At 48.2% G+C, this 14,886-nt stretch overlaps 1 protein-coding gene across 1 annotated transcript in view; it reads right to left on the reverse strand.

The window, feature by feature from the left end:
* Nucleotides 1-14,886, reverse strand: part of ITGA9 (integrin subunit alpha 9) — a 332,075-nt gene that overhangs the window by 162,064 nt on the left and 155,125 nt on the right. Inside the window, exons 15-16 of the mRNA XM_034662244.1 lie at nucleotides 13,576-13,725; nucleotides 1,987-2,063 (exon numbers count right to left, since the gene is read on the reverse strand). Coding sequence (XP_034518135.1) covers nucleotides 1,987-2,063; nucleotides 13,576-13,725 — 227 coding nt within the window. The remainder of the gene's footprint in view (nucleotides 1-1,986; nucleotides 2,064-13,575; nucleotides 13,726-14,886) is intronic.

A 14,886-nucleotide genomic window follows, 5' to 3' on the forward strand; every position in this document is an offset into this window, starting at 1 on the left:
CAGCTGAACCCAGCCTGGACTAGCCAACCCTCAGTCAACCTGCAGAACCGCGAGAGTAGATGATTGCTGTTTCCAGCCATTGAGTTTTGCGGTGCTTTGTCATGCAGCATTTTTCCGTGGCTATAGCTAGCTGATACATATGGGGGTCTGGGTCCTGGCCACAATACCAGTTCTCAAATTATCAATTACTGGGCCCACAGAGCAGAACTCATTCTGATCAGCACTCCTGAGGGGCAATGGAGGCAGTTTTAACCACAAGGTGCCTTACTGACCATGAGCCTTGGGTTATATATCTTAATACATGAAAAGCACAATTGAACAGCGATAAACTTGACTATGTCCATTAACGGGCAGCAAGAACATCAGGACTTCCCTAACCTAATATTTAACCTTGGAGTGAGTGAACAGTTTCCCAACACACAAAGTTTTCTGATCCAAAACAAATTTCCAACATTTACTGTCTGCCTCAAGACAAAAAAAAAAATTGTATTTTTGTTTTATGTTACTTTGTCCTTAAGACACTTTTTGGAAGATCTATTTAAAATAAAAGTAATGGCCTGATAATTTATGAACTTTCTTTAGATCTGGTTTCTCTAATAACCCCAGGAACTTCTTAATGTCAAAAATTCCGATATCCACTTCATTTGTTTGAAGTCGTCTTCTAAGCTTGGCAAAACATATACCACTTTAATCTACCACTTTTGTCCTAAGTCAAAGTAATGCTAATTAACATTTAAGTGGCTTGGAGGAGTATTTGGGCGCGCGTGTGTGTGCGTGTGGGGGGGTGTTACATCACCTTTTGCCCAATAAATGAAAACAAAAGAAAAAGAATTTAGAATTACTTTCCTTTGATGAATAATAGATTATTTATCAACATAAGTAAGTGTTCCAGTGCAGCCACTGGTTCATGATGGGATACTTCTTACATCCCACCCAAACTTAACTCGCATGGTTACAAATAAGGGACATAGTATGGCGTTTTGAGAAAAACTCTCAAAAGTGAGGACGGTTTTTGAGGAATGGAAATAAATGTATAGAGAGACTTTCTGGCCCCCAGGCCAAAACAATCTTTCAGAAAGAACTGTCTTGAAAGGAAACCATTCTCTGAAATGTGGCCAAATGATTCAAGCCAGCACCTTCATCCTACAAGACACCTAGAAGAAAAGGCTGGCAGAGAGGAAACAGAAGGCCTGTGTGTGGAGTACCGTCGCCGGGGGGCTCTCGTACAATGGGAGGGAAGCCTGAAACAACAGGGACTGTCTGTTCCCTTGGATCAGGACCACCTGCCCCTCTCCTGCACCCCCTCCCGCCGCCATAGAACCTTTACCTGTTGTGAAAGCAGATGCTGTTGTTAAGTGTGGGGGGAGCAGTTAAAAGAATCTTCATATAATAGTATGTTGAATCATATGACCTGTCCCAGTTAAATACTGGCAATTTCTTATAGTTCAATCTAATACAATGAGTATTAGTATGAAATACCACCTCCATCACCCAAATACATCACACAAATCAGAAATACAGGCTAAACTGAGATACGTGGAACTATAAATGAAACAAAAAGCAAATTATCCCCTCCAGATGATAGCTGTTTTTAAAACTATTGTAGGGGTGCCTGGGTGGCTCAATCGGTGAAGAGTCTGCCTTCGGCTCAGGTCATGATCCTGGGGTCCTGAGATCAAGGCCCCGCATCCAGTGCCCTGCTCAGCTAAGCAGGGAGTCTGCTTGACCCTCTCCCTCTCAGCTCCTGCACGGTGCGCATGCTCTAACTTGCTCTCAAATAAATAACATCTTTTAAAAAAATTACTGTATAATATACATATTTCTTTGTAAGCTATAAAATACCGTTGTATACCATTACACTGTATCCCACCAACTCTAGTTATCCTCTTTGTGGGGGTGGGGGGCATCTGCACATTCAGGTTTTGGGCCTGGGGTCACGACAAACGTGCCTCCCAGAACACGGCTGCAGAAGGAGCGCTGAGTTACCTGGAGAGCAGCAGCTGACCCTGGAGCTGCAGGTCGGCGGCACAGTCCTCCGAACGGCAGTTCCTCTCAAAGACAGTCTGTGGGGGGGAGACAACAGGAAAGACAGGATTGAACGGCAAAGGGGTAAATACCAGCCAACTACTTGCTTCCAAATCAGTGCTGACTGTTTCTGTGGAAGCTTCCCGCCCTCCCCTCCACAAAGCCAGCCCCCGGACCGCAGTGAGGACTCCTCCTCAGGCTCCAGGAGACCCGCATCAGTGGGGGCCTGGGCTGTGGAGCGCACTCCTTATGTGGCTCACGTCTCAGTCTACCCAGGTGCTTCTTCAGATGGGTTCCTCAAGAAGGGGACATGGCAGGTGTCCTTTCCAAGTCTGACAAGATCTCTAAATGCCCTCAGATGTGCGTGAATAATAATCCAGTTGTGTAAAGAATTCTTAGATTATAGTGTGGTCATTTTCTTCTGTTTGCTGTCTTGGGGAGGCAGAAAATCTCTATTGGAGATGGGTTCTGCCTGAGAGATGGGATATTATAATGCTTAGTTCCAAAGAGAAAAGTCAAAAGCAATGAGGCTATCAGGCTGAGGGCACAACACCAGGGCTCAGGGGACTCTTTCCCACATCTCAGGGGTGGGGGGGTTGGAGGGCAGCCTCTAACCCAGATTGGGCCTTAATGGCCAAAGCCCCCCCCCCCCAGTGCTTGGGCCGGACAGTCGGTGTGCCAAGCCTGCCATCTGTCCAGAGGGCTTGTGCAGTGTGCTGAGCTGGGCCCACCTGGGGAGGCTGGCAGGGGAATCGGGAGGAGTTACAGTTTTCCCCTGCGGTCCTCAGCGGGCTAGCCAGTCCCTCCCTCGTACTGGTCTGGAGCTCTCTGACGTGGCTAATCTATGGACAGCAGGCTCCCGGCGTTCCAGGCTGACAGACACTCCTCACTACTGTGAAGTGGCTTTGATCATTTTGGATTTTGGAGAGAAGAGCCTGTTGTCATTTTTTAGTTGTAAGTCATTCACTATTAAACATCTTCTCTGTCACTGCTAGTGTTTGTGGGTTTTCCCCCACCACAGAACACAGTTCCAAGTGATTTGTTCTTGTCCCACAGGGTACATCCAAGAGGCTCTCAGAGTGCCAACACGGACTCCAGTGAACTTGCTGGCCCACGGACAGTCTAGACCTACCAGACAGAATAATTTCGCCTATGGAAATTCATATTCTTTCACATTTTCAAAAGAATAAAGTGCCCCAGCCAACATTCCCTGCCTTGATTGTGGCAAGGAGAAACTCACGGAAGGCACGGAAGGCTTGGGCAAAAAAAGGAAATTCCCATGTTCCTTTGGACACTACTGGGGGGAAGGAGAGAGCCAGATTTCCACCAGACTTCGAATAAAAGACATTGGTGCTTTATTTGCCATCTCAAGCAAGGAGAGAACAGGAGTAAGTGGATGTGGACTGCACGGATATCTCAGGCAAGAGAAGCAGGCTCTCCAAGGGTAGGAATGAGGGAAAAGCACCAAAGGTGACTTCGCCTTTGATTTGAACCTGAAGGTCCCTCCCTGTCATGCCCTGACTTTGTCTTTTGTAATTTCACATTTTTCTTCAAGGGAACTTTCTTCCCAAATTATATAAGCTTCAGACCCCACAATACCCAGCCCTGCCCCTGCTGACAGGCTCCTCCTGGCACGTGGCTTTCCAGGGTCACAGGCGAGAGGGACAGTTTGAGTTCCCCATCGTTGGGTGTGGGGTGGAAAGCAGGTGAGAAGTGATGAAAAGGACGTGACCTTAATCATCCTGTGGCACACAATCTGACAAGACCTGGTCCCTGCCCTCCTCACGTCTGTCCGTCTGTCTCTCCTGTGCTGGCTACCCCTCAGACTGGCGTTCACAGGAAAACCAGGGCCTCCACCAAAGCCGGTCCCCAGTTCCTCCACCTCGTTCACCCAGTGTGTGTCCTCTCATCCTTCCACAAACAAATCAAAAACACATCTCTGAGCCCCCCATGAGCTCAGGCTTCCATTGTAAGTTCTTGTAGTTTCGAGCACTTTCTCCTGCTACTGCTCGTCTGGTTTGTAACTAATTGATTTTATCAGTACATGTTTCCTGTTTATCTCCCCCGTTAAAATTATGCTCCATAAAGACGGGGACCATATTGGTCCTGCTCACCGTTGTGCCTGTCCCCCAAGCCTGGCATCCCCAGACCAGGCTGAGGTTGCCTGGTCAACGCTGGAGTACCATGCGGTGCTCCGAGAAATGGGGTGGCCACTGAAATGGGGAGCCCCACGGTGGGTGCCCCAACCTTGGCCAATCTAAAACATTGCTCATCAACGCCATAGCTGTAGCACCCACCCCTCAGTGACATGCACGTGTTCAGCCTCCTGATGAGGGGCCTGTGGCTTTGTGAAAGCTCATTGTCCTTGGTCTGCCTTCCCCTTGTACTCTACTATTTCCTACCCCTGAAGCTGGCTTGGGTCTTCCAGTGCTGCTAATTTCCATCCAACAAAGGCAAGCACTGAGTCCACCATTTCTATATATTGATGTATACACACGGGGATATATGCACACACACACATATATATATGCACATGGTTTGTGGGTGCATACACTCACCACCTAAAATTAAGTACCTATTCCGAGAAGATAAAGCACCAGCTCAGAAATTAGCCCAGGACTCCATTTCCACAGTTATAAGATGAAAATAAGCCAAGGCTTCAGGCAAAGACCTTCCCAGGCTGGGAATGCAGTTGTTTTATGGGTAGAGTAGCAAGACAGAGAGAATCAAGAGACCTGCCTCATGCACTGGGCAGGCTGAGGCTGAAACTCAGGGTTCCTGGGCTTTGCACCTGGATTTGTCTCTATGGGTAAATGACTGTATTGTTTCCCGAGGAACGGAAAAGCATCTTTCTGGGGCAGGTGGTGGGCAGACTGAAGCCTCAGAATGCCCAGCTGAGAGCATAGACTTTCCAGGAGCAAGTAAAGACTACTTCTCCTTTACTAAGTACAAAGAGTACAGGTTCCCTATGAAGCCAATGGGCCAAACTCCCAATTTTCCTCTTAAGAACAATGCTGAGTGCCAACCAGGGCCTCTAAGAAATTCCTCCATCCACTTTTGCCCCCCGCCATCTCCCTAGCGTTCTGGGCAAATGCAAGGTTGGCTGCCCGAATCAGACAAATTCCCCACCAGCTTGGAAGCGGTCTCTCCCACCTCCCTCCACTCACTGGTTGGCAAAGCCCCATCAGTTTCTTTACCTGGAAGAAGACTTTCTGGAAAACGGAAACAGATCTGAGAAGCCACCATCTCTTAATTGCTCTCTGGTTAAAAGAGGTAAAGCCTTTCTCTCAGGAGACAACCGTTTCCTGTCTCAGGCTTCAGAGACTTGTGGACTGGACGTCGAGCGGCCTCCTCAGCCTCACGGACTACATTTCCATATTGCTCCTTTCTCACCCTGGTTTTCAACCCAGGTTTCCATGGAGAATCGTTTTTCTTCTCCCCAAATCCTTACTCTGCTTCTTTTAGAAAGAGTTGGCAGACTTTTTCTGTAAAGGGCATCTAGTAAATACGTTTGACTTTGGGCCACATGGTCTCTGTTGCAACTAGTGGTATGAAAGCCGCCATGTGCAATATGTAAAGAAACAGGCATGGCTGCATCTCAATAAAGATTTATAAGAATAAACAGCAGGCCAGATTTGGCCTGCAGGCTGTAGTTTGTGGACTCCTGTTCTAGAATATTTGGCTATTGATTTCCTCATTCTCTTCAGGCCAGAAAGAAAGAAAGAAAGAAAGAAAGAAAGAAAGAAAGAAAGAAAGAAAGAAAAAAGGAAAGAATGCAATGAATCCAGCTCGAGTTACAGTTTTCTTTGAGCCAGAGTACAGAGGCTGGAGCTGGCTGTGTTTTCTTCCCAATGCTGTGGCCACCAAGGCCAAGGCAGCCTTGGGGATGTGTGGCTTGGGGCTGGCAGCTCAATCGTTGTCGTGGCCAAGACTGACTTCAGAAAGGAAGTTGCCTAGGTACTCAAGCCTTGGGGTGTCCATTTCTCTTACTCAAATCTGCTTTGGAAAAAAATCTTCATTCTGATCTAACAGCAGGATTCTTCGCCTAGTCCAGTTGTCATGTTCATAGGAGGGTCAATTTCTTGGACTTCATATATATATAATCATTGACACAGATTAGATACTGTTTACAGGGTTGCTGTGGCAACCACATCCATGCTGAGGCCTGAGAAAATAGGACAACTGGACTGGGTGGGAATATATGCTTTTCAAATCCCACCCCAAGGGGACCAAACAAGAAGGCTATTTTTAAGCTAACATGAGTGAGGCATTTCCTGATGGGCAATGTGACTTAGCAGAGGGTCTCTGCCTGGACAACAAGAGGTACATTTCTGAACTGCTGTTCCTCCCACAGTCCCATAGAAGCTCCCAGAGGCCCCGGTCATACGTAATTCATGTCTGTAACCCCCAGCACCTAGGGGTTACAAGAAATTGTTTGTGTAGATGCCATGAACTGAGTGTAAAAGGTTTCTCTTTCCAATTCTGTTTCAACAGGCTCTTTTTTCCAGAATCCAACACTATCTTTAATGTGAGCTCAGCTGGTCCTGGGATTTCTCTGTTTAGCCCTGTGTCCAAATGAAGAAGGGAAATGTCTCATTGCCTGGTATTTAAAATTGGTCACACAGACAGAGTTGCTTTCTAAAAAATATCATGTCCAAAGGAATAAATGAAAGACAAATACTTCATAAAATTAAAGTGGAAGAATTCCTTCTACATCAGGGTCTGTACAAATTATCTTTTTAGATTTTGAAATCATGGGAAGAACAACAGTCCCACTGGTCTTCCTTTACACATAAACATTTGCCTCATACCTTTATGGAAAAACTGAAAGTGGTAAGTTCTGTTTGGGGGTATCCTTTGGTTTACTTCATGGCCCTGCAGTTCATAAGACAGTCCCCTCTGCCTAAAGACAGTCTTTCCCACCATCCAGCTCAACTCCCGTGAAAAACTAAGCAGAGAGCTTAGCTGGCCCACCTGGGACTGCACCTGACCTCTGACTCACCTGGATTCCAGGACTGCCTGGGCCTGGCTGGCCTTTTATAGGCCACATTTCATGTTCTCCTACAACCTCTGTCTTTTAATATCAGCCATAAACTTGCTCCTAGAGAACTTATGCCTTCCAGCTCCAGAAATGCTCTCCCTTGATTTTCACCCTGGAATCTTTTGTGTTCTATGCTTCATTTATTTTTTTTAAACAGTTACAACTAACTAGTCACAAGAGGCAGAAAACAGAACCAGCAATAAAGGTGCTGGTGCCGTCAGAGGAAAGGAAGACTACGCTAGCTGTATTTCCAAAAGCTGCAGAGCCAGATGCATTCAGGCAACTGGGAGAAAGACGCCCTTAAGCTGGAGAGGCTGCCAGCAAGACCCCTCCTCACGCACCCACAAGAGGCTCACCTCAATGGGGCTCCAGGTATAACTTCAAGTAGCCTGGCCTCTGACTTCCTCAATCACCTTAGAAGATGACAAAGGAGGGGCTAATGTTTCTTCCCCAGCCAGAGACTGTCCCCTGGACACGTGCCCTTGTTTGTTTATATACACACTGCATGGGCTCGCAGGCAAGGTTCTCTGTAAGGCAGGACGAAGGAAAGAAAACCCAACAGGCCTGAAGATTTGGGGAAAAACCACTGTTTTGTCCTGCAAAGAGTTGTGGAGGATCGGAACACACTCTTTCCATAAGTTGCAGAGATGAAGCACTAAGACAGAAAGTTTGCACACTACACAGGTCACTACTGGGTACAGCCCAGCCTCTGAGAGATGAGAGTCCCCTCTCCTTTGCTTCTGGGTTAACCTTTGGAGGAGAAGCCAGAGACACAGAGATGTAACCAGACTTCTGTGGTCAGTGACGAGGCTGAACTACAGGTCTTCCTCACACATAGCTGAAGCTAGATGGCTTTCACATGCATTTCACCAAGGTGCCCTTTCTGAAAAGATTACCCAGAAGCTGACGCCAAGCAGCTGATGCTTGTAAAAGGTGGGGGGAGGGGGGGTGGTGCAGGGGTGTGTGTGATCTGGTTGGACTAGGGATGAGGGTGGAAACTTCTTCCTCTAATTCCCCTTCCTCTTCTGCTGGGCTAAACCAATCCCTTGAATCCAGGTGCCTAATCAGCCCCCCCCAAGACTGGATGGTCCCTGAAACCTGTCTGGCCCCAGTGTCTGCAGTGACATGTTCTCTCTCCTCCATCTTCCTGACCCTTCGACTTTGCACCGTTCCACAGATTCTGATAATGAAAATAAACCTTCAAGACGACATTTTAAGGAAGCCGGGCACCTCACCTGGGAAACTATTACCTCATGTCCAGGCTGAACAAACAGTGAGTTCTCATAGGCTTGGGCTATATTTCCACACATGCAGGCACTGAGGGGTGTGTGTGCGTGGGGGGGACAGATGGTGACAATTTCCAGCACAATGGAGGCCCAAAGTTTATGGCTTCAACATAGTAAAACAGCTCACTTTTCACTGAAAAGATGACAAAGTGAGTATCCTCAACACAGGCAATGCCTTTTCTTTCACCAAGTGTGTTTCCTCCATCTTGTTTTTTGCAAAGGACATTCACATGTGCACAAACGAACTATGGCTGTTAGGTGAATCACCCTGAATCACATACCATGCTCTCCTGCCTGGGACGCATTCCCAGAGACTTCACACAGCACATTTTAAAAAATTATACAGCTTTGCTGAATCTGTCAGTGAAGAAATTCTGATAAGATATCCGACCTAGTGTTGTGTTCTCTCAGAAGGGCTGTCAACCGAGATAGATTCCCTGAGCATCCACTAAGGGCTAGGCACCGTGTCAGCTACCAGGGACCAACAGAAAATGAGACAAAATAGATCCCTGCCCTCTTGAGCCTCCATTCATGTGAGGGAGACAGAAGAGCAATTAGACAAAATAATAACAAATTGTGACAGGTTTCGTGAAGGAATCAAAGAGTTAAGTCAGGGAAAACAGGTAGTTGGAGAATGGTTCTCTGAGGAAGCGATATGTCAGCGGAGACCTGAAGAATGAAGAACTAGCTGTGAGCAAGACATGACAAGAGCTTTCTACAAGAGGTACTGGCATGTGCAAAGGGTCTGAGGCAGGAGAGGGTTTGATGAGTTTGAGGGTGGTCGGCATGCAGTGTGTAGCTAGCACTGGATGATCCCAGAGAGGCCAGAGCCCCATTGTGCAGGGTCTGTGGACCTTAACAAGAGTCTGGATGTTCTTCTAAGGGCAGAGGGAAACTGGGGGAGAGGGGGGTGGTAGGCATTACAAAGAGAAATGACCTGGTCTGGGGAGAAATGATGGTGGCCTGGACTACAGTGGTGGCAGCAGAGGTGAAGTACAGAGGCAGGGATTCACACCCCCTTCCACCTTGTGCTGGGAGAGCCAGCTCTCAGGCTCTGGTAGTGCAGATCATCCCCATACCATCCCCTCTAGACAGCGGCATCTCTGGGCCTGACAGGCAAGGACCAGTGCTGAAGAGCATGACAGGTCCATATGAGGAACCAGCCAGAGCCCTTAGACAGTGTCCCTGCCTCCTACCCAGGGAACCTACTCATGGACCAGCTGAGACTGGACACACCCCCAGCAGAAAGGAATCAGCTTCGGTAGAGCATCTGTTTGCCCCAGCCCTGCTTAGACGCTCCTGTGGTTTGCCTCATTCTTTCCTCACGACATTGCTGTGAAGCTGTGTTGTCACCTCCGCTCTCTGGGGAGGAGACGGAGGCTTCCAGAGGCTAGGCGACTTGCCCCTCTCAGGAAGGGAAGAGCAGAATCTAATGCTGCCTCGCCATTTCAGTGCTCCTCGTGCATTATTTCATCAATCACCCCCAGGCAGGCAGAGCAGATGATGGCACTCCAAGTGACACGTGATAAGCAGGGCTCTCAGGAACTAAGTGACTTGACCCATGCTACTGGCTGAGTACATCCTGCCCTGTCCTGGCAGCCTGATCGCACTCTGAGAGACCTGGACTGCGCTCCTTCCCCAGAGAAGCCAGGGGAAGAAAGAAGCCCGGGGGTCCTCTGGGGCTGGAGCAGGTTCATTTTCTATTGCCGCAGTAATGCATTAGCACAAACTTAGCTGCTTAAAACAGGGCAAGTTTATCATCTCACAGCTCTGCGGGGCTTGGCTGGTTTCTCTGCTCTGGGTTTCACAAAGCCAGAATCAAGGAGTCAAGGGTCAGGCCCTTCTCTGGAGGCTCTGGGGGAGAATCCGTTTCTGGGCTTACTCAGGTTGTTGGCAAAATTCGGTTCCCCATGGTTGTAGGACTGAGGTCCTGGTTTCCTTGCTGATGCTTGCCAGGAGCCTCTCTCAGCCCCTAAAGCTTCCCTATGTTCCTTGTCAAATTGCACCTCCATCATTAAAACTGGCAACGGCCAATCAAGTCCTTCTCATGCTTCAAATCGCTGACTCCTCGTGCATCTCCCTGACCTTGTTCTCTGCCTCTAGCTGGAGAAAGATTGGACCCACCTGGATAATCCAGGTGACTCCTGCTATTTTAGAGCCCATAACCTTAATTACCCCTGCAAAGTCTCCTTCGTCATGTAGTTTATTGTATTCACGGTTCCAGGAGTTAGGATGTGGACATCTCTGGGGGGCCATCTGTCTACACAGTGGGCAACCTGGAACTTCAGCCCCAGCCAGGTCTTTGGGGGCCTCCTGAGGAAGCCTGAGAGAAATCAGAGTTTTCAAAGCTCTACTTTGTGTAGACAACTTGAAGACAGGGCTTCTGTCATAGCCACTGGTAAGCTCACCTGAAGGGGAAAGATAAGGGCCCCTTAGGGAAGAAGTTCAGTGCCAGCCTCACTTCCTTCCCAGCACACAGGCAAAATGGGGCCTTGTAGGATTCTTTCCTTCAGTTCCATACTGTTCCAGCAACTAGGAGCTAATAGTGACTCAAGTCTCTGCATCTTTCACATCGAACCTCCAAGAACTCAGGAGCAAGGCCTTCCTGGTGTCTCTGTGAGAGCTCCCAAGTGCCTCCCAGGCCCAGGCAGATCAGTCTCCCTGAGGCAGGTCTCTGATCTACCCACACTCAAAAAGTTGTAATGGTCTCCTGTCTCCAACAGAAACAAATCTGGCTCCATGGCCAGTGAACAAGGGCCTTAGACCACATGATTGTAGACCCTGTCTTCATGGCCCTCCCCTTTCCCTCATTCTACACATTCAGCCATATGGAAGACCATTAGTATCCATCAGTCCTTCCTCCTCTGTTAGCCTGTCAAAGCCCTCCAGCCTTGAGTGTCCAAATCCTACTTCTTCCTTGGCTCCAGCCCATTCTCCCTTTCTCCACAGAACACCTTCTCCTCAGCTGGAAGTGGTCTCTGGAGTGAAACACTCACACACACTAATCTGAACCTTACTTTCTTCTCTGTACACATTTTTCCTGTAAGCCCACTGATGGCAGTAATGTTTTCTCTTTTTATCAAGGTCTTACATGGAAGAGATGCTCAATTGACTAAATTGCTTTGGGATTTATTACAGTCCTTTTAAATACTCTTCTGGTTAAGGATAAAACAAGTTGTCCATGTACCAACATGGGCTTGGTGCCTTTTAGTTGAAGAGAATACAGTATTTAAATCCTAATGTTACCTGGCAACATGACTTGAAGAGCTCTAATGAGGTTATTCTTCTCTACGGAAGAGGTTAGATGCTCTTTGTGGAACTGTCATAAATACACACATGGGCTGAAATTCAGCTCTGTTTGCTGGAGTGCGCCTTGCTCTCAGAATCTTTCTCCCCCTCAAACTGAGTCAACATCTGGCAGACACATGGAGGATGATCATTAAATTAGCCCCACCACCACCACCACCTAATCAGGAAAAGGAGAAAAAGCAAGGATCACTCTCCCAGATTATTTCCCAGACTCCTGGACAATCTTTCCAATCTAAGAACAATATTTTTCTTTCATTTTAATTTCAATCAAAGAATCACATGTTTAAAAAAAATAATGACCCCTGCCACACACCTCCCTATACTGAGTCCTACTCTCCAGGGGCAACCACTATTGCCCGTGTCCACATGTTTCTTTTAGAATTAAACAGATTTAGACATTATTTTACTGAATTCCTGCCACAATGGACAAGAATTTCTCTCTTCTCCACCTTCCTAATTTTGACAGGCAAATCACTAGTCTTAGCTCCTCTCCTGCAGTGGTTCTCAAACATCAGCTGGTACTTGTATTTTGAAAGTGTTCATGTTTGAAATCAAAAGAAGGACCTAAAAAGTCAGTATTGCCAATAGGTTGTGTGTGTATGTGTAGAAGGCACTGGGAGCCCTGTCCACATCTGTGTACGACTCTGCCTATCCCCCAATTCATGTGAGTGTAGGCAGCTAATGGCTCACATCTGCATCCTTCCCCCAGAGAACTGTCCAAAGCTGAAGGGGATCTCCTTCAAGGAGGCGTACACTCCCCTCCTACATGGGACAGCCAGCTAATGGTTGACTAACATGGGACACAAAAGGCCAGCCCCCTTGCCTCAAGAAGACAACTTTTTGGTGTAATTTATGCTCCTGAGTTCCCCAGCTCAGCTAAGGGTAGCCTAGCTGAGGCCACATCCTTGCTCAGTCCCTTCCACTTTCCTCACTTTCTTAAGTTTCTCCCATGTGCTCTCAAATCCCTGCCTCAGGCCCTGCTTGTAGGGAACGTGACCCAAGACCATGTGGGAGATACTCTGGTAGAGAACTGGGTCACCTTGGTAAAAATCTCATCACTTAATTGAACATCTGGATGCACATGTCAAACCTCAAACACTTCTCTGTGATTTTGTTCACAGTTCTAATCTGCAAGGCATGGCTCACTTGACTTGCTAGTTTCCCCCTAAACTCAGCACAGTCGGCAGGAGGGTGGGGCCAGCGACTGGTTCCACAGCTTTGCTCCCATCCTGCACAGAAGTCTAGTTTAGCCAAAGGGCAGTTTTGCCTGACCATCCTCCCACGAGGGTCCTGGATCTGTGGTGATCTTGGATGTTGAGGAAAGATTGAAAACAGACTTGGGACCACAGATTCTTTGCATATTTCCGGGATAGTAGTAGCGCTGCTCCTCTCACGGACGGCTCAGGGCAGACGGGCAGCACTGCGGCAGAGTCAGCTCACGGGCTCACTCCTGCTTGGAGGACCTGTACCTGACATGGCTCTGAAGCGCATCAGACAGGATGGGTGGCCCACCAGCACTTGCCCTGTTCTGGGCTCCAGGGATGCTTGGGGTGGAAATTTCTAACTCAACCACCAATTCTATAAGATGACATTCTCGCTTCTTCACTCCACTCATACCCTCACCAAGAAAACATTTAGTGAGCACCTACTATGTGATCTGATCTGAAAATGGTCTAGGAACAGGGGTCAAGGGGAGCGGCCAAGCAACCAGTTCATGACCTCAATGGGATTATAAGTTTAGTGTGTTTAGATCATGTAGTTCTTACACGCAAGCCCCCAAATCATATATTGGCTCATTCTGCAGATCAGGGAAGGGAGGCGCAGAGAGGGGCTATGCCCGGGCAGACAGGGCCACAACTTCTGCCACAGGCTCCTGCCACCCTGGGTCCCAGCTGAGAGCTTCAAGGTTCTGACCTGATTCTTTTGGGCAATCTTCTGTCCCTTTTTCCAGCGGAGCACCGGTGTCAGAGCTGGCAGCTCTCTCTCCTCCTGTCCGGTCACGTGCTCGCCCAGGCTGTAGGCGGCTTCAAACACGATGGGACTGATGACGTCCTGCAGTCTCCGCTGAAACAATAAACAAGCACGCACATTAGCTGCTAATACTGGCCGACATATGCAGAGCAGTTCACAGTTTACAAAGACCTTCCACACGGATTGCTTCCTACGACCCTCACAGCCACCCTTGTGAGGTAAGATTTTACTGCTCTCATATTTTAGGTGAGGTAACTGAGGCGGAGAGCAGCGAACGTCTTGTCCAAGGTCACCTTGCTAATGAGCGGGGGCTTCCCCACTCTACGCAGCTCGGCGCTAAATCATCTTCTCTTTAGCATATGGAACACATTACATTACTCGTCTTCCAAATATTCCTACAAGCCAGCCGACGGGCGGGGGAGCATCTGCACTCACACTGTAGGCTAACCCTTTGCATTCGTGGTATCTGGAGGTCTTTTGTATGGAGATAACTATGGCTCTTGTGCTGGGGCAGGAGAGCCAGTGACACGGAGGAACCTATTATCTTCCCAGGGTTAGGTATCGGTGGAGCCAGGATGGAAAGTCTTATCTCTGGCCTTATGTTCTTTCCTTTGAAACCCAAAGGCTTTAAGACCCAAAGGAATGAATGACAGGTTGATAGTCACAACAGGAAAGGAGAGGGAAGGGGCGACTGGGTGGCTCAGTCATTAAGCGTCTGTCTGCCTTCGGCTCAGGGCGTGATCCCGGCGTTCTGGGATCGAGCCCCACATCAGGGTCCTCTGCTGGGAGCCTGCTTCTTCCTCTCCCACTCCCCCTGCTTGTGTTCCCTCTCCTCGCTGGCTGTCTCGGTCAAATAAATAAATAAAATCTTTAAAAAAAAAAAAAAAGGAAATGAGAGGGAAGGAAGGGAAAAAAGCAGACAGACATTGAACACCTACGAGATGCCAGGCACCGTGCCACATGTTCTAGACTGATGAGCAACAAGCCTGAGCCCTGTGAACTCGGACTTTTTATCCTCTATCATACAGAAAAGGAAAAGGAAGTCACAAGGATACATTCCCCAGGGCACAAGGCTGATAAGGATTTGAGTCATATCTGTTCAACACCTTTTGGCACAAGATGTCACCATCTCTAGGGGACTCTGGGTCCTCCAGTCTCAGTCTCCTCTCACAGGCAGGGGCAAAGGGTAGGCAGTCCCACATTAGGGCCAATACACCCTATGGGAGGTGGGCTTCCAAATGGAGGGGGGCAAAT

This window comes from Ailuropoda melanoleuca, chromosome 6, assembly GCF_002007445.2.
Source record: "Ailuropoda melanoleuca isolate Jingjing chromosome 6, ASM200744v2, whole genome shotgun sequence".
NCBI lineage: Eukaryota > Metazoa > Chordata > Mammalia > Carnivora > Ursidae > Ailuropoda > Ailuropoda melanoleuca.